Raw genomic sequence first — 27,548 nt, 5'->3', positions numbered from 1 at the left:
AGCTCCAAACTGCACTCTCGTTGCTGTAAATCACTAATCTAAAAATCAAAAGTACAAGAGATTGCTGTAGAACAGCCAGGCCTGTTTTGTGTAGTAAGACCGTTATCTCTCACAATAAAAAACACCACACTGCTGAGTTTAACTTCAGGAATCCAGCTCGATCTCCAGCAGCTGAATTAATGCTTCGCCTTGGTCCGTATTTCCAAATCGTTTCCTGAAGTGACAGGAAATGAAGCTCAGATATGCTGTTAAGTGGCACAGCACACATTGCTCATTCATGCTTCATTATTCACACACACCCCAAGGTTGAACATGTGGAATGTATTCTGGTGCGAGCCTGAGTTTCCAGCCAGATCGCATTACGTACTCTGAAGTGTTTCTGGATGTGACTCTGGGCTGAGTCATGGGCTGACATGTAGCCCAGGGCCCAGACGCAGTCACTTTACTATCTATCTGTCAGACAGCTCATGTGGCTCATGAGGGAATAACACTGCTGGGAGAAACCTGCGCGCCATGTCTGCAAACTGGTGCAAAAGCATGTCATTCGTCATAAATCAGCAGCCCAGGTACGGACTGAAAAACAGGAAATGAAACACACGCCTGCAGGTATGAAGCACGGTTTATAGTAGCTGTCTAATGGTAGTGCTAAAAATAAGAGACATTCTCACTGCGTTCACTAAGAAAAGGTGAGTGAACGCAGGCACCACATTGGATGAGTGGGCGACCAATATGCCAAAGGTCAGTGTAGGGGCCACTCCAGACCCCTACCCCCACTCTCTCCCTGCCTTCCTGTACATTCACTTTAATGTTCTATGAAATAAGGGCAGAAATATCAAAAATAAATCTTCATTGTGCTGAAAAAAATGTGACTAAAGGGTTATTATATGGAAATGTCTGTTTTGTTGTCTCAGGCCTTCATAGAAATATTACACTTGAAATAAACTTTGTAGATTATAAGTATATCAGTTGTCGGGAGATTTGGAGTCAACAGTATCCATGACCCACAACGTAACGTTCGATAATGTGTCATGCGCAAAAGTAGCAGTTCTTGGAGACTGTTTGGGATATAATATATCACATGTAACCCTTCTGGAGGATATCCAACAATTTTGAAGCAGAAATATTGTTTCAGTGACAAGATATAGGCGGCAATCACTTTTTGGCAGGCTGAAAATGGCATATTATCAATGTTAATGTTCCTTTAAAAGTTATTCAGCAGTTCTTGGAGAGTGTTTGGGATATAATATGTCACATGTAACCCTTCTGGATAATATCCAAAAATTTTGAAGCAGAAACATTGTTTCAGTGACAAGATATAGGTGGCAATCACTTTTTGGCAGGCTGAAAATGGCATATTATCAATGTTAATGTTCCTTTAAAAGTTATTCAGCATTTCTTAGAGACTGTTTGGGATATGATGTGCCACATATCATCCTTTTGGATGATACCCAACAGGTTTGAAGCAGAAATATTGTTTCAGTGACAAGATATAGGCCACAATCACTTTTTGGCAGGTTGAAAATTGCATATTGTCAGTTTTATTGTTCCCTTAATGGTAATTTAGCAGTTCTGAGGGACTGTTTGAGATGTAATATTTGACATATGACCCTTCTGAATGACATCCACCAAGTTTGAAGCAGAAATAGTATCTCAGTGACAAGTTATAGTCCACAATCACTTTTTGGAAGGTCGAAAATGGCATATTATGGGTATTAATGGTCCTTTAATAGTTATTCAACAGTCCTTAGAGACTGTTTGAGATATAATGTGTCACATGTAACCCTTTTGGATGATATCCAACAATTTTGAAGCAGAAATATTGTTTCAGTGACAAGATATAGGCGGCAATCACTTTTTGGCAGGTTGGAAATTGCATATTATCAGTTTTATCGTTCCCTTAATGGTTATTCAGCAGTTCTAAGGGACTGTTTGGGATATAATGTGTCACATAGGACCCTTCAGAATGACATGCAGCAAGTTTGAAGCAGAAATAGTATTTCATTAACAAGATATAGGCCACAATCACTTTTTGGCAGGCTGAAAATGGCACATTATCAAAGTTAATGTTCCTTTACAGGTTATCCAGCAGTTCTAAGGGACTGTTTGAGATATAATGTGTCACATAGGACCCTTCAGAATGACATGCAGCAAGTTTGAAGCAGAAATATTGTTTCAGTGACAAGATATAGGCCACAATCACTTTTTGGCAGCTTGAAAATGGCATATTATCAGTGTTATTGTTCCTGTACAAGTTATTCAGCAGTTCTTGGAGAGGTTTTGGGATACAATATATCACATGTAACCCTTCTGGAATATATCCAACAAGTTTGAAGCAGAAATATTGTTTCAGTGACAGGTTATAGGCAGAGATGGGCAGTAACGCGTTACTTGTAACGCGTTACTGTAATCTGATTACTTTTTTCAAGTAACGAGTAAAGTAAGGGATTACTATTGCAAAATCGGTAATTAGATTACCGTTACTTTCCCGTAGGAACGCTGCGTTACTGCGTTACTAAAACCGTGATTTTTTTGCGAGAATGTCTCATGACAGTGACGTAAGCAAGTGCGACGTTGGTGACAGCAGCTGTGTGCAGATCAACAATGGATAATATATCGAGTGCGGGAGAGAGTATGAGCGTGCAGCGTTTAAAGTGTGGAAGTACTGACCTTACTTTGAGTTTGATTCCATAAAAAGTGACAAAAACATTAGCGTCCATCGTGCGTGGGAAGAAAACTTCTTTTTACAGCGAAAAAAACCCCTAAACTTCCGAGCAAGCACCCGAGTAGCTACGACGTGATGGGAAACTCACAGAGACACTCGCGCGGATTCTTCAACTGACCGCAGCACACCTGCACCAGGGTAACCCTCCGCCTACCCTGCTCCTGCTTTACAGGTGAAAATAGAGCAAAAGGACCGCTGAGTCTTTGACTTTATTTTCTGCTGTGTTTTACTTGCATCTGTTTGAAAGAGTGAGTGAAAACACAAAAAATATTTTATTTTATGTGCTGGAATGTGTAGAAAATAGGTTTAAATGTTAAACTAATTTATTCAAGTCAGAGAATGTTGCATATAATTAAATGTTTTGCTTGATGCATAAAGTTAAAAGATTAAAACTGATAAAACAAGTTTTAAAAAGAGACTTTTTCATTTGATTACATTTTGTATGATGGATTATGTAGAAAAAGTAGAATTGGGCTGAAAGATCTATCACTTTATCACCTCTTCAGGTTGTAAATCGTGTTTTTAAAAAGTAACTAAGTAACTAAGTAATTAATTACTTTTTAAAATAAGTAATCAGTAAAGTAACGGGATTACTTTTTTGGGGGAGTAATCAGTAATTAGTTACTGATTACTTTTTTCAAGTAACTTGACCAACACTGGTTATAGGCCACAATCATTTTTTGGTAGCGCTAAAATGCCATGTTCTCAGTCGTTATTCTGCACAAACAAGAAAGAGTCATGGTGATACTGGCACAATAGGTCTTTATTATTTTAACTACTATTCGACAGTCTTATAACAAATATGAACAACGAGAGTAGACATACTAAACCTGTAGGCATTAATTATTCCATCGTGATGCGTGTAGTCATTCGTGACTGCGCTACACACTGAAAGCAACCTTCTGATAGCGTCATAATTCGGTTACAAGAAACGTTAAAGCTCCATAAATGCATACCTTTGCCTAATAACAAAGGCATAAATGTGTTTGGGTTTTTCCCCCCACGTTATATCAGTTGCACGGAAGTAGCTGGCAACGCAAGTAATCCGGGCGCTGCAGCTTTAAGCAGCTGCGCGCGCTCCCGCGGACAGCAATCAGTTTCTGGCAGACAATCACTTTTTGGCACAACACCGGCTCCTCACTTAATTTCCTTTCGCTGCTCAGCTCTCACACAGTGGCACAGCTATGCTCCAGTTCCTCCATATTGTGGCCAATCACATGCGAGGATATATATCATTATGTGAAAAACAGAGAGGGTGAGAGACGCGACAGTCAAGTGGAGCGTGCGTCTGTCCTCTCAGTAAGTGAGACAGTAGACAGCAGTGAGGAGGGCTGTGCGAGTGCATCGCAAAAACACATAAATATGCCTGACACCTGTAAATGAAGCAGCATCTGGCTGCAGTTTAAAGACTTTTTTGTCTCGGTCTCGTCTCGACTTTGTTTTGGTCTTGACTCGGTCTGTCTTGGTCTGGTCTTGGTCTCGATACCCTCTGGTCTTGGTATTGTCTTGGTCTTGGTTTAGGCGGCCTTGACTACAAGTCTACATATACGTTCCAAGATGGTGAAGATTTTTGCTGGTGTTGCTCTGTGTGTGTGGAATTTTTTTTTTGACAAGATAACAATTCAAATAATACATAATGAGTTCAATAATTTGCGTTCAGTAATTTTTTTATATGTAAGAGTTAAGATATAAAGAATTACATAATTTTTACATTGCCAAATGTTCAGGTAGTGAGATTAGGGAGGAGATTCTTAGTGGGACTGAACAGGACTGACAAGATTAGAAATGAACAGATCAGAAGGACAGCTCAGGTTGAGTGGTTTGGAGACAAAGTTAAAGAGGCGAGGTTGAGATGGTTTGGAAGGATAGTGGATATATCAGACAAGGGATGTTGAATATAGAGCTCCCGGCCAGAGAGAAAAAGGAGAAGACCACAGAAACCTCTGAAAATGTGGGATTGTGCATAAAAATGGTTCTACTTCTTAAATAGTTCATGCAGGATTTTTGTAAACCTCCCTGAATCATACCGAAGGTCAATCAAGTCTTCAATCACATTTCGATTGTTCGATTTCTAATCCACTGTGGTGGTGTACAATGTTTGGACAAAAATTATGTCTTTGTGTCAAACATAATAGAGTTTCAGCATTTTCAGTCTGAAAACCCTAAATGTCCTTTATCGAAGTGGGACTTCCTTAAATAACAAGTCGTGGGTCATCATGACTTTTCCAGGATTTATCCTCTGAGAACAGAAAGGAGTAAAAAATAATGCCAATCCATCTGGTAGATGTTGAAGTATTTAAGTCATGAACTAAAACATTGGCTTGGCACAGACCCTGGTAAACACATTCATTTTCCATCTAGTTTTTGTTGACCAGAAAAGAAGTGTCAGCTTCACAACAGCACTGAAGAAAAAAGTCAGCCGCATAGTTTTCAGACTATACGAATGTCTCTGCAAAAAATATTGATATTCACCTAGCAGATGTTGAAATATTTCAATCTGGACCAAAATGGTGGAACGACTGGCCATCGATAGCCGGCATCCAGAGTCCAGCTAAAAAACTGCCCGTTACAGGAACGGAGCAGTAAAAACAGTCAGTGTGTCATTTCTACCAGATGAAATGTGACTGTGGGATGGAGCTGTGGTGGAAACCGAGGAATGTATTCCAGGAATCTTCCCAGTCGGTCTCTCCATCATATGTGTTTGTCAGCAGCTCTGTTTCCTCAGAACGCCGGACTCCATCTCTCCCGTGATGTTTCAGTAAAGCATGACTAATAACATTGTCACAGCAACACTCAGGTATCCAGCTTTTGAGTTACTCATGAGGTATTTAAATGTGTGTTTTTAATCGAAATATCCATATAGGGAAGAACTGAGTGGAGGCTCGCTAAAAGAGCCTCAAAGGACCAGTTTTGTTTGGTTTCTACAACAACAAAAATCCATGACGCTGAAGGTAAAGGAGCTCAGATTTGTGCAATTCACACAGTAAAATGTAACGAATGTGGTATTAAGCATGGACTAACTCCTTCAGAGGCCCAAAATAGTCTGTTAGGCTAAAATGTTTCAGTTTTTTACTTGGGAGCAAACAAATAACATCTCAGCATTTTTACCAGAAATGCTGAGATGTTATTTAAAAGTCATACGCACCGTTTCCTGTTACATTAAGATTCCCTTTGACTGGAAGTATTTTTATTGCATTCCACATGTTATTATCATGAAATCATAGACCTCAGTATGTCCCTGCAGTTTAATCCAATGATCATGTTCAACCAGAATCATGCTGATCCTGATGTTTTGCCTCGTCCTTAACCAAACACCTGTGAAGCACCCAAGGGGCTAAAAGATGACACCACTTAAGGGTCGTTCTAAAAGACAGTGAATCCCCTATGACTCCCATGATAAAATATATTTTCTGTAAATACCTTAGACGCTGTTAAATTGGCTCATGCCAATGAACTTCTATTTAAGCCTTCAGTCACACAGGCCTAGGACTGGTCAGCGATTCCCAGTTGCTGGGAAAACGTGTGCATTCCATGACCAGTTGCGGAGTGATTACTGAAGGTTGCTGGCAGTCACTAGTATCTAATTAGTCAATAAGAGGTATATGGGGCTGCACCCATACCTTCTTGTGATTGCTTTTGTTGCTTGCACGAAGTCGTGGTTATCAGTAGTTTGCATGGAAGACGCCAGCTTGTCTACAAACCTCTTTCCTGTCTGTAAAGGTGTGTACTTCAAAGGTGAAAATTCTCCATTGACTATTTGCATGCACTTCTTTAAGTTTCATTCCTCTTCAGAGAGTAAGTAGCGAGTGTTTGCAAGCAAGTCGGTATCTTCGATGCACACTGTGGGCGACTGCGACAGTCTGCTAGCAACCAAAGCAATCCCAGTGAGGCTTTTAATGCAGCATCCTCTTCACCTGGTGGTAACCAGGAGCCTGCATGGGAAACGCGCATTTTTCCTTAGCAACCAGAGGTCAGCAGGGAGGTCGGAGAGTAGTCTTTAGGCCTGCATGGCCTTCTGTGCATTTTGAATCTAATTATATTACAAATAATGTGGATGACACAGCCTGTATAAGTTTGTGCTTATGGATGGCCAGAATTCATATTCATAGACATAGACAGAGGAATTTGGGGACATTAACACAAACAAACATAAGAGGACGTGTGTGGAGTCTTCTAAAAAGACAACAGCATGTCGCTTTATAAAATGCTGATTAGTTGAACCGGAAAGAGAAGTGATCAATGTCAGATATTTGCATTCAGCCATCTCCCAGCAATGCATTGCTACAGCTTTAAAATATATAACAAGGTGACTTTACTTTACATTCATAAACTTAATTAGCATAACGTGAACTTGTCTGGTAAAAGTAGCAAGTGAAAGCTAATTAATGTTTAAATCCTGCCCTCAATTTCCAAAACTTTCTGACTGGTTCTGCACTGACCCCTGGATATGGAGTAATTGTACAGCATTTGCTCAGCCTGGTATGTTTATGTATAAAAGCCCAACCTTAACAGGGAAATAACCACGACAATGTCAAGTGTCACCCTCCTCCTGTCTTCTAGCACCACCCAGTGGAAAAAAGGGATGCTAGATGGTTCATCTTTCAAACATTTCACAAAATACCTTAAAAGTATTCAAGTATTTTATCAAGTAAAGCCATTCAAGTTTAGGACTAAGACAATCTGAACGACCATGTGCCCAACAACCACCAGACTGTGCTCTTGTGTACTTAAATAAACATTTTAAAACAAGCTGAGAACTGACAGACGAAAATGTGCCGGCTATTTTATGCACTAGTCACATAAACACTGTTGATATTTGCACTCATGTATGTGCTGTATGTGTGGGAATGTTAGGCTAAACGAAGCTTCCCGTCATGACATTTTAATAACAGTCGCATACCTCGATAGTTTTAAAAACCAAAACATATTCTTGAAGTATTTTATTTTTTTGTCAAACAAACAATGTCATAAAAGAATTTGGGGGATTTGAGGGTAATCCGACCATGTGATGCTTAACAAAAAAAGATTTTCTTACAATGGGAAACAAGAAAATTAGCTACACAATAAATACAGTCATTTTCTTTAAAAAACAAAAAAAGAAAACACTATACAAGATGATGTGTTACTGGCAGAGAGCGCCAGTAGGCGACAAGTAACAAGCAACACCGTATATCTACTGAAGGTAGATCAAAAAGTGAACCCCATCCAGTGGTAGGCGGTGAGGGGAATGTTTCAACTGATGTACACAGTACAGGCTGAAATATGACGACAACAACAACAACAACAACAAAAAGTGATTTAAAAAAAAAAAAAAAAAAGTCCAGAAATCTCATGTATCCTCATGTGTCCAGGTCCTCCAGGTGTTTTAAGTCGAGTAATCCTGCACATAAAAATAGGAGCCGAGTCACACTTAACAGTTATTCATCAATCAGTCGACTAAAGTAATTATTACTTAAATTAAAAGAAATACCTCTTTCAGTTATTTTTAGGGTAAGGAAGACAAAAACGTCATAGATGACAGGAATCTGGATTATTTAAGGTTTCAGGCTGTTGGTCAGATGATCGAAACTTCTGAATTTAAACGATCAGCTGCCATTTTATTAAAAGATAAAATGATTAACATCATTTTTTTTTTAAATACCCAAATTTGGAAAATTCATGTCGCAGCTGCCAAAACGATACAAACACAACCTGTAATGTCTAAAACATATTTTATTGACCTGAACTTTCTTATTTATGTATAAATAAATAAGAAATAAAAATACAGCAAGGCATCTAGCCTCTATAAAATGAAGAGCTCTATCCAAGAGATTCAATAAAGCAAAAGTAAAGCAAAACAGTCACTACAAGTAATAGAAGCAGCAAAGTAAATGTCAAAGACATTAAAGTGTCTCAGTGTAACAGAACAGTGAACTTACAGCTCTGGGTTTCTTGTTAACCTTCATGTCAAACCTGAAACAAGAACAAAGACAGCATTAGTCATCTTACATTAAAATCCTGCTTCTGATGGGAATTATGGAGAAAAGCAGTACCACTATTGTACTATGAAGAAGCCTAAAAATGAATAAATAAATAAATAAGCCTGGTAACAATAAAACTACATGACCGCATGATCGTTCTTGCTCATACAGAACCTCCTAACCAATCCGTCATCTAACGAGCAACCCAGCAAGCGGAGCTGAAGAAGCAAAACTGAAATGAATCTGTGGGAAAACCCATCAAGAAGCAAGAAAATTTACTGACGCTCAGAGTGCTGGATGCTGGCATGCATTTAAGAAAATATGTACATATCAAAGAATGAAGTGTTGGACATGCAGTGTGACTGAGTAATAAAATAACAAGCAGGCTTCAATTCAAACTAACCGTACAGAGGGAGAAGATTAATAATTAAAGTCAAATCATGCATAAAAAAGTGAAAACGTAAAAATAAAAAGTAAAAATTGAAATGAAAAATTAAAATTAAAAAGGTTCGAAGTTAAAATAAAGCTTAATTAAAACATGCAAAAATAAGTAAAAATCAGAAATTAAATTAAAACTTAAAATAAAATAGATGTAAAAATAAAGTAAACATATGCAAAAATTGAAGAATAAAAAATTATTCAAATCAAATAAAAGAAGAAAACTTAAAAAAATAAAATAAAATAAAAAGTTGAAATCAAAATTTAAAAAAGAAAAGCAAAGATTTAGAGAAGAATATACAAATAAAAATAGTAAGAGGACATAGAGGAGAGGAAAACAGTGGATACTTTGATGATGGGCTTAGTAGCAGGCAGGATGTAAACGTGACAGGAGCAGGAAGTAAAATTCAGACTTACTCAAAGTCATAATCAAACATGGCAGAAGGACTGAGGGAGCAGCATTAGGGGAGGGAAGAGAGCAGCAGCTGTTAGTTTACCAACCTGAGCCTAAAGCCCTACGAGTATATAAAACTGCAGTCCAAACTTTAGAGAGTGAGAGCACCACCCCATCACGCTGTGTTAGGAGGAGAACCTGCTGTGTTAATATGTAGGCATGAACAGTGAGGCCCGAGTCAACAAAAAACACGTCGACATGACACGTTAAACCTAATTTGTCTTAACAAACTTATCATTTATTGACCCTCTGATCACCCACTTTGAATAAGTCTAATTTTGGTCAAGCACAGTAAATTTCTTTAAGAAAAATAAACAGACTTTTGAGTAATGTTTACTAGTGAAACCATGTACACTCCCTGTTGGGGAAAGTAACACCAAGAAGCTAAACCCAATCCTTTTTATTTTAGAAGCTCAGAAGTAAAGAAAAAACAATAACCAGGTTATTCTGAGATTGTAAAGCTTGGTGATGTGGACCAGAAATCTCTCAACATATTTTAGGCTGAATACCAAAATAATACCCTCCATTCTCTCTGAAAGCAGAAGCTCAAATGTCACAAACACTTCAATTAACCTGTTGTAAGACATCTGTGCAGTTGTCACACTGCAGACGAAAGAAAAAAAAAAGAAAGAAGAAAAAGCAACTTTATCTCAGAAAACATGTTATTCATCTACTGTTGCCTCAACTGGTTAGTCTGTGCTATATCACGACTTTGGTTTTTTCTTTGCTTTATGATTGCTTTTGTCATGCATGAGAACGTCAGCACATCCAAAATGTCTTTTTTTTGGCTTGTTGTGCACTGACTAATTACGACCAACTCTCGTGTCTCCAGCACAGCTGTGTGTACTTGGGCTGGATACACAAGTGTACAAGCAGATCTGCAAGTGTCAGATAACAGAGGGAGATGCTGAAACAGGAGAAAAAAGTGATACGTTCAGTAAAAAAAAAACAAAAACAAACAAGCATTCATTTCCCTGCTATTACATTTTCCGTTTTTTGATTTTTTTGTTTTCCCCTCAACTGTGACATCTGTAATCGAGGAGAAGACTGGATTGCAAAGTGTGAATATTTCTTCACAGCTAAATCTGTCCAGGAGAATGCTCATTCATTCAACCGTGAGAAAATGTAATAGTCTACTGGAAGAGAAAATACTCCTTTTATACTGGCCTCCCCCCAAAATACCTTTAAATACCCCCCCACTGTGTACACACTCACACACCAAGGCAGCAAAAAAACAACACGGGAGCTTCTGGAATCCAAGTTGCAAACTTATTCTAGCCATACTAGATCACTTTTTGTGATCTCTCTGTGAACAACGCAATTCAATGAGCTCTTGCAGGTACAGGCAGTAAAATGAGAAATAGATTCCCTGGTGTCTCTGATTGAAGCCACAGGGGTTTCCTTACTAGTAGAAACTCTGATGTATACAGAAATTTTGCGCAAACATGTTCTGTAACCTGCTTGTCAAGAGCAGTCTACATGAACAGCTATGGATGTAGCTCTGTAATCCAAAAAACGCAAGGATATTTTAACAACATGCTGATCCCACCGTGTCTCATTCCTTTATTTAATACCTGTGTCTGTTTTTGTTCTTCCTCTTCTTGTGACTCCCGTGGTGGCTGCCTGAGGAGGAGGAGGAGGCAGCCTTCTGAGGCTTCAGGTCCTGCAGTGTTGAGTCCACATCCTCCGTGTCCTCCTGGCTGGGCTCGTTTTCTTGGTTCTGGAGATCTGGAGAGGTATCGCTTTCTGTGCCGCTGCCTGCCTCACCTGAAGAAATCAAAACAACAGCATAAATGACAAAAATTACTACCAGTCCACAAAATACAAACTTTTAATGCTGCTTAGCTCAAAAGCAAAACTCACGCTTTTCATTCATGTGATCTGGTATACCACCGAGTGCACACACGGCCTGTAAAAATGTCACCGATTGAACAGTTTAGTAAATGCTTTTTGTTATTATACAGCATACCTGTTAAATAATAAGCAAAAGACTTACTGCAACCGATGTAACAGATGACTTGCTGAATAAACGCTCTGCTTCTTTGAATTTCCTATTCCGTCTGTCAGTCTTACTATTGGAGTTCCTGTTAAATTAAAACAAGCAAACAGAAATGTAAAAAATTTAAACAATGGTTTGGTCCAAAAGTGGCTCCAAATGCCCACACTGGGCCTCAGAAAAAATGGCATATTTAAAATTATTTTAAGTTTTTCCTTACGAAAAGAGAAGAAAGTTCTTCAGACTTTTTTTTGCTTCAACATCAACTAGATGTAGTTTTTTTTTTCTTCGTAATTTTACTGGAACTTTATTTCAGCCATCGGCTGTACTCTTCCTCCTCCTGCTGGCTTGTATGTAATTAATATTAGTCAATGGCTCACTTTTCATTTAGTGTAAATGAATTTCCACAAAGCTGCTTACTTTTGGTTGGTGAGGTATCTGTCCCATCCTCTGATGATGTTGCCATACATCTGGGTGTCTTCTAGATAGCTGCCTTCAAATGCATATATTTGTCTTTCCAAGTTCACCAATGTCTCCTGTGACAGTGAAGAATGTGGAGGAAAAGAATAAAAGTTAGATATCTGAGTTTTAGTCATTACATTAATCAACCTGGCTGGTAAACTTTTAACAGACATTTATTTATATACACACAAATTAGAAGAATAAAATATGTCTCTTTTGAAGTGTTAATTATTCACTTGCATTTGCAGAAAGGATTCAGAGAGCGCGCAAAAGTGAAGATAGCGTTAGAGAGGTAAAAATATAGGAATCTGGCTGGATGTACACAATACACATGTGACACCAACTTCTCGCGAGAACTTGGCCAAGCAGGGCGGCTGCTAAAATTTAGCTACGCTAAGTTGTTAGAATATTTTGTCAAAAGCGCTGCTGTGAAGTCGGTATACGTAAAAACACTTAAAAGAAATATTCAGAGAGCTCGAACGGAGTCTTGTTACTACTAACACTACTCCTAATCAAACGTTGTCAGCCAAACAACGCTGTCGACCCGCTAACTAAGTTAGCTGCTACCGTTAGCTCTGGCTAACATTAGTTTAGCATGTAGCGAGGCCTCGGCTAGCAACGCGCACGAGAAATTTTCCCGCGGTGAAATATTAAATGCGACTTTTATTTTTAAGGAAACCACCTTAACGTCTACTTACGGCGAGTTCTTGTTTCCTCTTTACGAGCTCAGCGAGCTCCCGGCGAGTGTCCGGGATCTGCGGCGGAGTCGCCTTCGCATGCATCGCCATGACGGATGGCCGATTAATCTGGAAACAAACAGAAGAAACTCGGTACAATAAAGAAGCCCGCCTCCATTTCACCGACAGGTGGCGCTGGAGTCTCGCGATAGATCTGTTTTTACATCACCATAGCAACTGCTTTAAAATTCCAAGGAGCTCGAATAGCGTCAGATGGCTTCGAGTGAGTCCAAAGTGGAAATCCTTATAAATTCTTAAGCTGAAAACGTGACATAATGGTTTCTTTTATCTTGTAGCTAGTAAAGGTTTGTTAAATACAAGCTAAGTACCAAATAGCGATGACAACACATCAGGAAAAGAAGGGCTTTTCCACCCAGGCTAAGAGGTTTGCTTCTCAAATCAGTCTGGTAGGAAGTTTAACTCCATCAAAATTCAAAGCATTTTAAAAGAATAATAATAACAGTACCTCATAAATAACGTGTATGGTGTTTGTGTGTCAGAGTGAAAGTCCAGGACCGGGAACCTACGACTGCTTTACCAGCACTGAAGTCAACTGTCCTTCCTTCTCAAAGAGGGGCACCACCGGCTTTGTCCCATCCAAGGTCAGGAAGTCCACTAGGTATCATCTTGAAACGCCTTTGGGCATTTATTCTGAAGTCTTGTTGATTATTTATACTTTGTTTTGTTTTGTTAAATCATACTTCTTGCCCCAATGGGGCTTTAGAAAATCCTTACTTACCCAGTAAGTTATTTTTCTACAGCATCATTGCTAGTGGATTTTGTCTGTGTGCCTTTTTATGTATTGCCTGATCCAGGATGAATTTCTCCTATGGGAGACAATAAAGTTATCTTATCATTGTTAGATTGGCGTATACACCCTGCCATTCATCCTATGTTAACAGACTTAAGTTTCACTGCAACCCTAATTTGAATAATCTGGCAGGAGTTGGCAACATTTAATGTCAAAGGATCCTTTTCTGAGCAATTTGTGATCCAAAAAAAAGAAAAAAGTATGGAGCCACAAAACATATTTGAGCCTTATAATGAAGATGACACAGAAGAAATCTTAAAATCAGTGTTAGTTATGGCTCCAGTACTTAGTTTAGATTTACCTGATTGTTTTTAGTCTAATAAATTTTAATCCCCTGCTGCTTTTAAATGTCTTCATCACTTCATCCTCTTTCCCAGGTTGACAGAAGGCCACAGAGACCCACTCCAGGCCCAAATGCATACAACCTACAGAGTTCCTTCATAAATAAATATGACTTCAACACTGGAGCCTCCAGGGTCTTCAGGCTGCCCATAGCTGTGCAGATGGATGGTCCTAAACATATAACTCCAGCTCCAAATCAGTATGATGTATGTGTGCTGATTATAAAAGCTGATTCAGGGTGTAATCTCTGAGATCCTGTTGTGTATTTTTTTGTCATTTTTTTTCTTTCTATACAGGTCATTTGTGTGAGGAGAGTAAGCGTCTCCTCAGTGGTCGGTACATCGCCTTTCCTCTCAAGAACCACACGGGATTCATTTTACCCCCCCAAAAATGTGCCATCACCAGGTCTGCATTGAAGTTTTGTCTTTTTTAGCTTCTTATTAAATTTGCACTCAAATTTTTAATATTAAAAACTTCTCAAAGGCCACTACGAGGTGAACAGCAGCTTAATCCAGCATGGTTCAAAGGCGGTCTTGTCACCCTTCAGATCAAAAACTCAAAGAATCCTTCCTCCGGCCGACCACTGTGTGCCAGGCCCGGGGGCCTACAACCCCCATCAGGCACCCACCCCAGTGAAGAAGACAATCCTTCCGTAAGTAACCATACAATGTTTAGGTTTTGCTACTTTTTTTTTATTATTATCTAAAATTTACATCCTTTTATGTGTGTTTGAAGGAGAAGATATTTTTTGGCAATAGCAGCACCTCCTCAGACTGTACCTAAGGATCCTCCTTTGCCGGGTCCTGGGCACTATGACATAGGGCAGTATGACCGGCCATCAAAGCAGTCCATACCCACTGCTGCTTTTGCATCCAGAACTCAAAGAATACCCCAAAAACCGGTGGCTGATAAGATCCCAGGACCAGGTAATAAGATAAATGAGGCAGTTTTCTCACATGCATTTGATCTCTGATTTTCTGGGACTTAAATAACACTGGTGCGCATGACAATATAGATATCCAGTTTCTTCCTGTTAAAAGGAAGCTTTTCCTCTCCACTGTCACCAAATGCTTCCTCATAGGGGGCTTGTGTGATTTTTGGTCTTTCTTTCTAATACTGTAGGGTCTTTATGTTAATATATACGTCTTGAGGCAACTACTGTTGTGATTTGGTGTTGCATAATTAAAATGGAATTGACGGAATCTGATTGAAACAAGGCGTCATTAATAAATTGGTTGCATAGCAGTTTACACATTTGCCTACTAGCACAGATCCCTGCTTTGATCTCAGGAGGAGATACAAAAAAAGATCTGCCAAACCAAACATGTAGAGCAATCCCTTATGAATAAAGGAGCAGCTAAAGTAGTTGTTATTGCATTCATGAAAGCATTAAGTAAAACTTTCTCTCTCCTTCCAGGTTTCTATAACCCACAGCTCTTGTCAAAGCATTCCTTCTTTTACAACGACTCCAGAGTCTGGGTTCCTGTGTGAAGCTTCCAGCTCAGACTGCACTGTAGATACGTACACCTTCACTCAGATGAACTGTGATTGCTGCCATTCTTAGATCGGCACTTTTAGAGTGAATTGGATGAAAATTAAATGTTTGCGGCCTTGAGGCGACTTTTGTTGTGATTTGGCGCTATATAAATAAAATTGAATTGAATTGAATTGCACCAATTTAGTCTCTAGTTCCATGTTTATGTTGGCCAATCAGACCTAGGAATGTTTGGATGTTTTCGGAAATGAATCATAATCAGTATTTATCCACTGTGGTGGTGGTCAAATGCCAGAATTCTTGAAAAGCCATATGTTTTGTCCTTGTGGATTTCCTGATGCTCTAAAGTGATATAGAAGAAAGTGTTGGCACAGTCCCCAGCAGCTGCCGGTCCAGCCAATGGTACGCCACAGTAACAGCTGAGAGCTCGAGATGACACCACTCTGCCAACTGCCAGAGGGCAGGCGAAGGGGTGGAGTGACTGTGTATGTGAGCAATGTGACTGACTGGGCATGAGGCAGGGTGGTGTTTAACCCAAAAGACAAATGGACGCATCACTCAGTTCCTGTATCACGTTGCATTGGAGCTGACTCTCTCACAATGTTTAAAAAAAATCAAATATTATTATTATGTTATTAATGCACATATGATTGTAAATGTTCTTTTTGTAAGGCCTTGTGCAGCTCTGGTCCCAGATTCTCTTGTTACTTCAATTTTTTAATAAAATTTTCCAAAACAGAAAACACAACAAAGTTACACACGCCATCTTTTCCATGTTTTCCGTGGTTATTGTGATAAATGCCATTATAAACTTATGTGTCCACAATAATCATGGAGCGGGTCCTGAGCAGGAACAGCAGCTTTGTGGTTCAGATAAGTCGAGAAAACGAATGTAAAACCTTGTGTTTGATCTCTAAAGCTGCTGTAATCGGTATTTTGATAATAAAACTCTACCTAACAACTACCTGAAGCAATGTGATGCTTTGAAAGAAGGTAATTGTATGACACCAATATAGAAGAATTATCTTAATACCTCATATGTCGAGGTGATTTAAAAACTGTCTGACTAACCATTAATGATCTTGATCTCTGTTTGCTCATATAAGTGTTTAACTGTTGTTTTGTATGATTATGCTCACTTTTTTGTTACGTTGTTTAAAAATACAGTGTTTGTATTTGTTTGTAAACTTATTGGCTTACAAATTCCAAGCAATTTTAGGCTGCAGTCACAAAGCTAACCTAGCAAAGTAAAGACCTTCAAAATACTCCGTGATTTAAATGCCATTAAAACTCAGACTTTACATTAATGACGGTTCCCCTTGAAATAAATATGTGTCGGGCAGTTAAACGTCCAGATATTTCACGAAGCGTGGATTTGAATCAATGCACCAGGATGATTGGCTGGATGTGTTCGACCGCTATGGAGAAGATAATTGGCATTTTGGGTCAGGGGCAGGACATGCGTTGTACAATGGGCATCTTTTGTGTTGTTCAACCCTGACCTAGATTTCCACTCAGGATACTTTAACTGGTGAGTCTTTTCATTATAAACTTTCTGGTATAGCGGTGTTTTTGGAGATGGTAGAGGCTGTCAAATCAACTTATTTACAGACTGGTAAATGAAAAAAGTGTTTAGTACCTCTTTGGACTTTATTAAGGCTTGAAAGCTGGGGAGTGGCTGGTTTAACTGATATGACAAGAAAAAAACCTGCAGATAAACAGAATTAAACCAAAAGCAAAATAGCTGAAATATTTTTGCTTTAAAGTTAAGTCTTTAAAATCTTACAAAAACATGCGCATATTGTTCACAGGTGTTTGGGGGACTGCTGATTAAGTAGTGATAAAATGTTGGTATTTACTTTGACTATTTCAGGGGGTGGTTTCCAAATTGTCACACCCACTCCTACCAGCAACTTTGTCCATCCTCATAGGTGATGCTTCGTCCTTGTTCTGGATCCTTAACTCGGCATAAATATTGGAAACAATTTGAAAAGGCTTTAAAGAAATGAAGTGGCAATCAGAGATGTCTGTTTCCAGGTTTTCTGCTGAGCTAACTACATGTAGCTTCATTTTTGACATAAACATGAAGTGTTATTACTCATCTCATCTAACGCCCTGTGTTTTCCAAAGCATTCAGTCTGAGACATCCTTCCAAACTTTGACGTGGCATTTTGTGTTCAGCAGATGCAGCTGTTAATGTGAAAATTAATTTCATGGAGACAAATCTGCCCCCTGACTGACTTCGACGTGAAAAACATTTTGTCTCAGAGCTGTTATGGAAACCTCATGCTTATTTCCATCTGCACACTCAGAAGACGCGATCCACTTCAGACCTCAGTGTCATCTGCTCGCAAGGAAATCAGTTGGAGATTTTTTCCCCACCAACTGCAGACATGCTTGACACCCACATTGTGGCAGCTGTAGTTATATTCAGACTCTGACTTCAGCAGTGTGCTTTCCAAATATGTGCACTCGCCCTGTAAAACCAAAGCATTGTGTTCTTGTGGTTATACAAAGAGAAAAGCAATTTAAAACTCTGCTTTTGCTGACATGAAGGTTCTCTCCCACTCGGGTAAAATGCACAGGGAGTATCCAGACAAATGCTTAAAGTGTAACTGCAGGCACGAAGCTTGATTTGTAGCACTTTTGTGGTGTTGTCCCGGACGGGTCATTAACAACATGCCTTTGTGGGTGTATGGGACTCTCTTTGAACCTCGCCACTTCCCCATCAGGTGCAGGCGAGTGTGGACATGCATTCCCCCAAAGAAAGGCTCAGTGAGAAGGAGCATTGCTATAGAACAATGCTGCAGGCACACTGAATTTGAATTTGCTCACTGATCTTTTCTTTAGTTCATTAAGTGCACTTACCAGGTGTGTTACCTAGCAAAGCAAGCACATATATAAAGTACATTTCACCCAAAAAGCACGAGCTACCACAGAATGAGCAAAAAATCAGTAACAGACAAATGAAAACCAGTTATTAACTTAAAAAAGCAGCAAAAGAAGCAGAAATGAAATTACACAATGACTAAGATCAACAGGAGACCATTAAAAATGATGAAATCTCAGAATTAAAACCAATAGAAGAAGCAGAAATTGAATAAAATGCTAATGAAGGATCAGGAACTAGGCCACTAAAAGGCTCATCTAAACAGGAGTGTTTTTAGCTCCGTTTTAAATGCTGATTATGACGCAGCACACCTAATATGATTCAGAACAACGCTCCGGTGGCTTCAAATATTAAAGGTAAAGGTTAGATTTGGCTCTAGGAACAACGAGACAGGGTACAGCACTGCTTTCTGCACCAGAGTGAACAGCTAATTGTGTCATGTTGTGCTTATGTCTGCTGCTTGGCAGTACACCAGTGAATTGCAGGCACGTTTTGTTTTGCTGTAATTTCATGGGCCTGCGTAAAATGTTTAAAGGCACATGGTGTATTTATAGAGTTGTTCGGGATCATAACATGAGAAGACGACGGGCCTGTTAGTCCATTTTATTTAGATTTTTAGTCCCACTGGCGAGGCTTTAAGGACGACAGTTTGGGTCATTCACTCAGTCTTGTGCCACAAAATATATATATAGATATGTGTCTTTGTATATCTAAAAAAATATATATATATGAACACACAAATGCCTTAAAACTGCATTCTTCTTAAAATGGCCCCCAGGGGTTGATTCCTGAGGAAGTCTGCGGGACCTCACATGTACCATTTTGACCTTAGTTAAAAACTTTCCTGATGAATTTATAACCTCAGTCACTTATGCTGGGTCATACTGTAAAAAGTATGTACATGTTGGTTATTCCAGGAGTCACAAAAGTGTATTACCCATGGTATGATCCTTGTTTAATGACTTCTGCTGTCAAACCTGCCCCCTCTCTCTACACATCTGGTTTTAAAATGCCAAAATGGCGACAGTCAAAAATGCTCAAAACCCTGCAGCCAATATTTTATGTGTGGTTTTACTGTGACACACATGGAGTACAAACACTGAGCAGGAATGAGTGCCTAGGGTAAAAAAAAAAAGAGCCTTAAACATGAGTATAACTAAACCTTTTCTGTGATGGCCAACTCTGACAAGTTAGCCCCTCCCTGCACGCTGATGGGATTTCTTCCTTAGGTTTGTTATCAGGCTTTAAACACTAAAGTCTGATGTAGCCGTGCAGGAGTGGAGAGCTGACTCATGTCAAAACAACTCCCAAAATTGATTCATACTGCGTTGGATAGGTTGTGAGATCAGCTGACCTGTGTTGTCAGCTTATCACATACATCCAAGTGGAATTTGGAAAGTGATGCAAAAGAGCAACGTCAGCTTATGCATCCAAATTATTGACCAAACCAAACAGTGATCATGGAAACCACAACATGGGCTGAGATAGAGGATTCAGAATGAAAGTGTCAGGATTTTCTTTACGTGTGTGTTTGTCTGTTGATATTACTAAAGACAGACATTTGCAGTAGTTACACAGCGCTTTAGTAATAGTTAGTGTTGCGTTTGCAATGATCAAAGCAAATCTGAGCAGCTACAACACCTCATTAATATGCTTTACTTTGATAATAGGCGAGGTGCGCTGCAGGCTCTCAAACATAGTAAGACTGCACAGATGTTTGCGGTTACCTGCTGTCCACATATAAAATGCTCAAAGTGTCTTAGTTTTAATGTTTTTATGTCCAGTATTCTCACACAGCCTTTAAACAAAAACACAACGAAGATACTTCCAAAGAACATTACATTAACCAGATAACTTAGCACATCATTTACACATCCTATGTCATCTTCCTCTTCTGTCCTCACATTTGTCATATTTTCTAGTTTAACCTGATAACATAAGAAGATAACAAGATATAACAAGGTAACCTGACTAAATACAAAATGCAGTTTTTAAATTGTGTTTTTTAGGGAAAAAAGTTTAAAAAAAACATGTAAGTATGACAAGTATGCAAAAAACTAAGAAAGCACGAAAGAGCCAAATACTTTCCCCCAGACATAAAAAGCTACACAAACTTGAGTGAATGACCTGGATATTGAGTCTGTAGCTACATCAGCAGCATCAGTGTTTAGAGTCCTGAGTGTCTTCACCTAGCTAAGTGGGTCATGCATATTTTATCTCTCCGGTAATGCTCACATACATTTGACCCTTTAGTACGTCAGTATGTGCTCTGTCACCATGTTGGATAATGTGTCCAGCTCTGAAAAGAACCTCAGATGTGCATTAGGAGGATGTTTGTGTGTCTCTGTATTATATTTCCTATCACTTCCATCCATCATGAAGCGACATATAATGATGACCTCAATCTTAATTGTTAAGCAAAAAAAGCAAAAGGCTTTTTCTAATCAGACTTTTTAAAAAGCTCCTCTTTAAAAAATGTATGACGCTTATCTTTAGCCTCACATAAGCCAGACGGGTTCCTCTTCTGAGATGTGTTCATGTGAAAATTCCCCACATTTTCCAAACTTTTTTTTATTATACTGCTACTGCTATAATTTCGGGTTTGTTTTCTTTCTGTTTTCTTTTTTTCAGCCTGGATCACTGGCCTCCTGCAGTGACAGGGAGGTCACATTAATTGTTAATTAGCAGCAGATAAGTCCCTGTCATCTTTTAAACAGGGGAAATATGATTGAAACAGCGGGTGTGCAATATGTAGTGCTCTTCATGTTTGTAATATTTTGTATATTCATGTTTATTGGTAACTTTAAGATTACTTTGGTACTTTTTAAACCTGTTTTTAAGTGTAATCTCTATGGGATACTGTTTTCTTGCAGACATATATGCTTAAATAATACACGCTTATAAAGATATCACGATGTTTAAAGAAAATAAAGCTTTTCACTGTTACAAATGGTTAATTAACATGATGATAATTGCTGTAATTACACCGACAGTGTTGTTATGACAGCCCATCCCACAGCAAGCCGTTTTCAGCTGCTGAGGAGTCATCTGATGGGTCAAACCATTCAGCGGCTCCGACAGTTAAGGGGACACTAATGTCCTGCGTCTGCGGATAAAGCCAAAAACAAATTATTGTAAATGTGAAGTTTGACCTTCAGAAGACTTTCGTGAAGTATTGGCTCTTCTGTGGCGTATTTTTTACACTCGCTGTGTAGATGGTACAGTCCAGTTGTCCGGCATGCGGTTTTTCGCTGCCAACGAGGTTAAGCCAGAGCAATGCGAAGAGGAAATAACAGGAAATGACACAATCCTGCCTTCAAAATAACAATCTTTAAGCTTTTAGAGTTCGAAAGAGGAGATTAAATTAAATTGAAAAAAATAAATTAAACGAATTAGGACATTTTTAAAACGTCTGTTACAAACATAAATAAAAATTTAAGGGCTCAAAAAATAACTGTAGGTTTCAAAGTAATTGAAAGTGTACAACACTAATAACAATAATCGGAAAAAGAGGAATTTTAAAAATGTTTTTTAATCACTAGTTGTAAGATCCTCACTGGATTTGCCTTATTAATCATTACTTATTGTAATAATACCCTGGCTGGAAATTAAATCATAAAAATAACAACAAAAAACCCCAGTAAGAACCAAAAAAACAAAAACAAAAACAAATTAAAAATATGCAAAAGAAGCCCCGCACTAAATAATCAAAAAGTAAATAAACCCAATAACCTTTTACCTGCTGTAAGAAATGTATTTCCTGTGTTTTCATTATTGTATCTATTGTAACTAACTAACTCACTAACTAACTAACTAACTACCAACACATAACAACCCGCAGTTAGAAACACCCTCCAAATGTTTTTCTTACTCTGACTATAAAGAAGTACATAGATATTCTGAAAATGTTCTATGTATACTCATTAGACCAAAAAATAAAACGTGTTTTCTTTTTTCAGTGGCAGAAACAAGCTTCCATGGTCATCACATGTACATTACAGTTTATATAGCACTTCTCTACTTCTCTAACTTAAAGGTAATTTTACTGTAAACCTCATTCATCTACCCAGACAATCACACACATATAAAAGTGCTTGTTTCTATATCTAAGTATCTTGTCAAATATTTCAAATAGTTGCATCTGTATCTAATGTTTGCACACACACTGTAAAGGGGAATCTCGGGGTTCATTGTATAAGGATACTTCAACCTGCAGACTGGATTAGCCGGAGACCTAACCCTCTTTGATTGGTAGATGACTACTCTACCACCTAATGCGCATAATAATTAATTTTGGAAAACTGAAATGCCACTGAAGTAAAGCGTTGATCAAGGATGTTTTATTTTGAAAATCCTGACCGGAAATCTTTCCTTCTTATGTCTAACTTACCTACAGCTTTTTATTCTCACACTGTAGATTTTCCAGCAGAGACCCACAGGCTCTCCGGACGGAACCGAGTCTCTGCTTTTAAAACACACCCGGTAACATTTTATCACTTCAGAGACTCGGCGCTGTTTTTCCAGCCGGATCCGCTTTTATTTCCATAGATTTTTTTGGCCACTTTTCCCTTTTGCTCGGCTTGGATTTTACAAAGGGCGTGTTTGGGAGTTTCATCTCCTGTACTTGTGCGACTCTGAGGAATGACAGCAACTGGAAAGGGTCTGCGATCCGCCTGAATGGAAACAATGGATTATAAGGACCTCGGACATAATTTCGAGGAGAAGCTGACACTAACAGACAAGAGTGAGTATTTTACAGTCAGCATAAGGAAAATGGGGGTTAGAATAACGGGTGGCAGTAGGGTGGAATCTGATTATTCATTACATTAATGTTATGTAAATAAAAAAAATGTTATTATGATTATAATTATAACCCCTGTATATGAAGCGTGGTTTCCCGTCTAAAGACATGGTTGGATAAAATGTAAACTCAACAGCTGAAGCAGTGCAGCCTATCAGATGTCTCCCTCTGACATCTTAAAAGAGGAGATGTGTTTGTCCGGCCACGCCAACAGGCGGGTCCTCACCAGCAAAGATCCGGGAAATGCTGCACTGAGCTGTGGTCTTCATTACCAAACAAGTCAGTGGCGGTGTACTGGGTGAAAAATGCCCCACGCAGATATATAGCAAAAATGTATAGTGTAGACTCACAGGAGAGAGACGGTGCAGGTGAATGCATGCAGCTCAAACAGAAAATAAATAAATAATCGAACGGGAACTCAGTGTCATGCTCAAGAGCACCCCGGATACTGGATGCTGCAGAATTCCTCACACATCTGAGCTTTTTACTGGTATATGTTTATAACAAGCAGTTGGAATTAGTGACCCCAGCTGTGTCGTTTACTGTACATTCATATTGATGCCAGTTATCAATGAATGAATGCTTTTTTTGCTTAAAAATCCAGAAAAAAGGTATTTTAATTAGGCTTATCTCACCATGACTCTTTTGTGCTGTATTAAATGTGTTCTACACATTTTTTCAGTAGACTGAGAAGAGAGATTCAAGTTTTGGTTTTTTTTTTACTAATTTTTAGTGCAGTTTTGATTTATATATGCAACAACCCCACACACTATAAACACATGAATAATTCATCCAGCCTATGTGCTTTTAAGATATAAAAGCACTTAGGATGAGCATCATGCTGCACACCACTATCATACATATTTGCCATTGACCAGTGCTCACTGGCAGTAGGGGACTTTCTGTTCATTGGCAGCCCACCCCCATTTTCCACTCAACGTGGAGAGCTCTAGATGGATGGAGCGAAGGAACGTCTGCCGCAGCAGCTCTTTATCACTGCAAAAGGCATGGTGCTCGCTCCCTGGATGTGTGGGTGTCTGTTTGAAGAGGAATATGAGCGACTTATTGAGCAGACATGAAAGTGGTTGTTGATTTGTTATAGTTACACTCCTGAAATCCTGGGGCCACTGTGTGTGTGCGTGTGTGTGTGTGTTTGCCATGGTTGACAACTTTTAAGTAGCTGTTTGGTGCCTTTTCTTTTGGACAGCATACATGCGTTGTTTTGAACTATTGTTCTGGAGCAAATTCACCCATCAGTGCGTTATCTAAGATGGCAACACTAGATGGAAAACAAAGAGTGTTTTGGTTCCAGGCCCTTTGCAGAGACCGCCGCACGCAGCAGGGTTGACCGGCATGTGACGTTTATCAGGAATGTTAGACACCGAAAAAGGCAGGGGCGTTAGATAAACAGAAACATTCTTTCTCTCTGACTTCTATCTGAGAGATGGGAGTCTCATTCTTGCGCAAAGAAAGAGCCAAAAGAAAGGCCTGCCGGGGATTGTTTGTTTATGGCGGCCTGGTGCGCCTGCAGGGCTGGGAGAGGGGATTGTAATCCCTTATCAAAGTGGTTTATTCAGGTCTGAGGTTGGCAGACCTTTGGTTTAGCCCCTAATGCATGTTGACCATCCAAATCCCTAAAACACACCACCCTGCACAGCCCTCCTTACCCCTCCTGACCTCATCTGCTCGTCATTCCCCATCTACAGTAAAACCAGTCAGCCAGGGACATTACGCCATATATCAGAGCCTTGTTTCTGTGCCTGCTGGTGTTTCAGAGAAAATGCTAGTTTGGGGAAAATGAATCACAGCTACCAGACTCATTCGCTTACCCAGGGAGTGCTGGAATCAAGCTAAGCCTCTCCAAGACATGACATGTTCAAAGACTCTCTGTTTGTGGCTCACAATAGGAGTGGCACCAGTTTCCTGCAACGAGTCAATTCACTTTTTGTGCAATGTCTTTCTAAAGGAGTTCACACTGTACATGCTACAACTCCTTCCTACCTAGTTTTAAACCTCTTCTTTCCTGATATCTGCAGTGCCATCACGTTGACTTTTTCACCCCCTGTTTAACAGTAGTGAGCGTCTCTGTTTGGAGTTAAATGCTCCTCTGTGGAAGTAATCATGAGACGTGGACTCCCTGTGGCACTGTGAGCTTTCCCAGTCATGCTGACGTTATGTTCTTGGAACGCTTTCAAGATCGCAGGCAGCCTGGAAATGTAGATTTCAGCCTAGAAACCTTTCACTGCCGGCTTTAGATTTGCCTCTATCCTCCATAATTTAGCAAAGAAATAACCCCTGTGTTCAATTTCCAGGTTGAAAATAAAGTGTAATTGAATGAAATTTAAATTTAGTTTTATTTATAAAGTAACCATTCTTGTCTGAAAGAGGTTTAAATTGTGAGTAAAGACATTACTTTACTACACAATCAGAAAATGAGCAGGACCTAGGAACTATGGAGGAAGAACTCCCCTTTAACAGGAGAGACCTCTTAAATGAGAGACCTCCAGTCGAGACAGGCTCAGGTAGGGGCAGCCATCTGTCTTTACTGATAGAAAAAAAAACTTAGAGAGATCACAAACAACAATCAGAACAAAACACAAACTGCAAGAGAGAGAAGACAAGCGTTAATGATATGCAGTGGTGAAAAAGACTTTTATTAGTCCAAAAATAATAAAAAATTGTGTTTGTTTTCTCTGAGCAACAAGTCAAAAAACACATTTACTATAACTACAAAATCAATAAGCTACAGAAAATCAAGGTTTTTGCAATAACCCTTTAATCTAATCAAGACCATAAACAGCTGCTGCTGTGTGGAGTGGTAAACCTTTGTCACACAGCTAACATAAGCTACAAACATTAGCCTGTTTGGCTTCCTAGCTTGCTATGATTGCTACAGTGGAACTAGATCCTACAGTATCTGAATTTAGTTTTATATAATTACCAGTGCTGTCAGTGTTAATATCGTTAAAATGACGTTAAGGCCATAACCGCATTGGCGCGGCAAATCTCAGTTAGCGCAGATCGCCCTGTGCGTGGGTCTGCACAGCGCTAACACGTTAACGAGCTAACCATGCTAACACGTTATTGATTAATAATATTTTGGGGGTAAATCTGTTATCACTGTAAAGAGTATATGCTCCATAACAATGAAGGTTTACAGGAGTAGCAGTGCAACTACCCACTCAATTTTTTTATTTGGTCCGTGTCTATTCATTACAGTTTATCTTGTTTAATATCTACATTAATACAGAGCAAAGTTATTTCACCGGGAGTAGAAAAACAACCCCAGAGGACAAAGCTCCTCTCATCTCCGGCATCCAGACGGGGCTCAAGTTCTCACAGCTCTGCCAACTGTGTCTCATTTATGTCCCGGGGGCTTGAACGCTTGTAACTGCAGGTGGGAGGGATGCGTGTGGAGGGCAACGGCTAGGATGACTCTGGGAAACTGGATTGGGAGTGTTGTTGTGGCTTGATCGTCTCCTTGAAGAAGAACGGAAGGAAGGAAGGATGGAAGGAGGAGACTAACAGGAGCGCTAACCTCTGCTGTCCACGTCAGCATCCTAGTGACCAGATGCTATAAATCACAGCCGTCACTCGGGAAAGCAGAGGAAATGCTCCTTTCTGCTGCTGACTATGAAGAAGGAGAGGGAAGCAGGTTCCTGAGAGCTTATGCACAGATTAGTCATGTTTCCATCCATATCCGGCATTCAAAAAAGCCGAATCCATGAATGGATCATTGATATTAATAATCCGTTTTGCAGCATAATCCTTTTAGAGAACGTGTGAGGCAGGGTTAGTCATAAAGGAGGCTGTCATATCACATTTAGATTAGAGTCAACGAGGTAGCAACACCTACACTTCTGTACACATCTGAGACTATTTTAGAGATAATGTGGGAGGAAAAGAAAACATATGCTTAATTTATATGTTCTAACTTAATGTATGAGCAGTCAGATTTCTACCAGTAGTTGTTACAACTAAGAGAAATAACTGCCTAAGGCACAGCTTTGCTAGAGCAATATATAGTTAATGGCTGTGGCCAAAGTTGTATATATCTATGAGTAAACAACTGCTTTCAAACGTTTAACAGCCAACCTACCACCCATGTAGATAAATAAAACGTAAGAACCATCCCTTAGCTATGTTGCCATAGGCTCAGGCTGATGGGGGACTTCCCAAGTCTCTCTTTCCTGTCTCCCCGTGCTCTCTTTTCTCTTTGCCCTTATCCCAAAACTAGCAGCCCCGCCCTGATCCTGGAGGGGCTTGCTGTCTGATTCGAGATTCAGTTTTTTAAATATCATAGCAACAGTTGCTTAGATGAACTTCATATTGTAAGTAAAGACCTTACAATACTACAGAGAAAACCCAGCAATAAAATCAGATATTATGAGTAAGCACTTGGCAACAGTGGGAAGGAAAATCTCCGTTTTACATGAAGAA

At 39.3% G+C, this 27,548-nt stretch overlaps 3 protein-coding genes across 19 annotated transcripts in view; 2 read left to right on the top strand and 1 right to left on the bottom strand.

Moving 5' to 3' along the window:
- Positions 1 to 7,647: 7,647 nt before the first annotated feature.
- meaf6 (MYST/Esa1-associated factor 6) lies at positions 7,648 to 12,863 on the bottom strand. 2 transcript variants are annotated; one of them, XM_026156719.2, is made up of 8 exons: positions 12,731 to 12,863; positions 11,991 to 12,106; positions 11,571 to 11,658; positions 11,438 to 11,483; positions 11,149 to 11,341; positions 9,538 to 9,567; positions 8,641 to 8,674; positions 7,648 to 8,102 (listed from the first exon to the last, which is right to left on the bottom strand). In XM_026156719.2, the coding sequence occupies exons 1-8, from the start codon at positions 12,818 to 12,820 to the stop codon at positions 8,088 to 8,090; spliced, it is 612 nt and encodes a 203-aa protein (XP_026012504.1). In that variant the 5' UTR covers positions 12,821 to 12,863; the 3' UTR covers positions 7,648 to 8,087. The 2 variants fall into 2 exon arrangements, with proteins under 2 accessions (XP_026012504.1, XP_026012505.1); XM_026156720.2 differs by lacking the exon at positions 9,538 to 9,567.
- stpg1 (sperm-tail PG-rich repeat containing 1) lies at positions 12,852 to 15,523 on the top strand. Its single transcript, XM_026156717.2, has 8 exons — positions 12,852 to 12,992; positions 13,066 to 13,176; positions 13,270 to 13,371; positions 13,958 to 14,128; positions 14,219 to 14,327; positions 14,406 to 14,574; positions 14,658 to 14,848; positions 15,340 to 15,523. Exons 2-8 carry the CDS (start codon positions 13,108 to 13,110, stop codon positions 15,411 to 15,413), a joined length of 885 nt encoding a protein of 294 aa, XP_026012502.2. The 5' UTR covers positions 12,852 to 12,992; positions 13,066 to 13,107; the 3' UTR covers positions 15,414 to 15,523.
- A 7,186-nt stretch (positions 15,524 to 22,709) lies between these two features.
- The window catches only part of LOC113014550 (uncharacterized), a 56,393-nt gene continuing 51,554 nt past the window's right edge, over positions 22,710 to 27,548 (top strand). For all 16 annotated transcript variants that reach the window (XM_026156166.2, XM_026156165.2, XM_080295868.1 and 13 more), the window contains exon 1: positions 22,710 to 23,051. In XM_026156166.2, coding sequence (XP_026011951.2) covers positions 22,985 to 23,051 — 67 coding nt within the window. In that variant the 5' untranslated portion in view covers positions 22,710 to 22,984. The remainder of the gene's footprint in view (positions 23,052 to 27,548) is intronic.

Source organism: Astatotilapia calliptera, chromosome 22 (assembly GCF_964374335.1).
Source record: "Astatotilapia calliptera chromosome 22, fAstCal68.1, whole genome shotgun sequence".
Lineage (NCBI taxonomy): Eukaryota > Metazoa > Chordata > Actinopteri > Cichliformes > Cichlidae > Astatotilapia > Astatotilapia calliptera.
This window is presented reverse-complemented; position numbering and strand designations above follow the sequence as displayed.

Bases quoted from the DNA above. Each gene is read 5' to 3' on its own strand.
- meaf6 (XM_026156719.2), bottom strand. From the start codon at position 12,820: ATGGCGATGCATGCGAAGGCGACTCCGCCGCAGATCCCGGACACTCGC. The intron at 11,342-11,437 runs GTGAGTTTTGCT...TGATTTCTTCAG, and splicing joins AGATCACATGAATGAAAAGC to GTGAGGCAGGCAGCGGCACA. The intron at 8,675-9,537 runs GTAAGTCTGAAT...TTCTTGTTTCAG, and splicing joins ATGTTTGATTATGACTTTGA to GTTTGACATGAAGGTTAACA.
- stpg1 (XM_026156717.2), top strand. From the start codon at position 13,108: ATGACAACACATCAGGAAAAGAAGGGCTTTTCCACCCAGGCTAAGAGG. The intron at 14,328-14,405 runs GTCTGCATTGAA...AACTTCTCAAAG, and splicing joins CAAAAATGTGCCATCACCAG to GCCACTACGAGGTGAACAGC. The intron at 14,575-14,657 runs GTAAGTAACCAT...GTGTGTTTGAAG, and splicing joins GTGAAGAAGACAATCCTTCC to GAGAAGATATTTTTTGGCAA.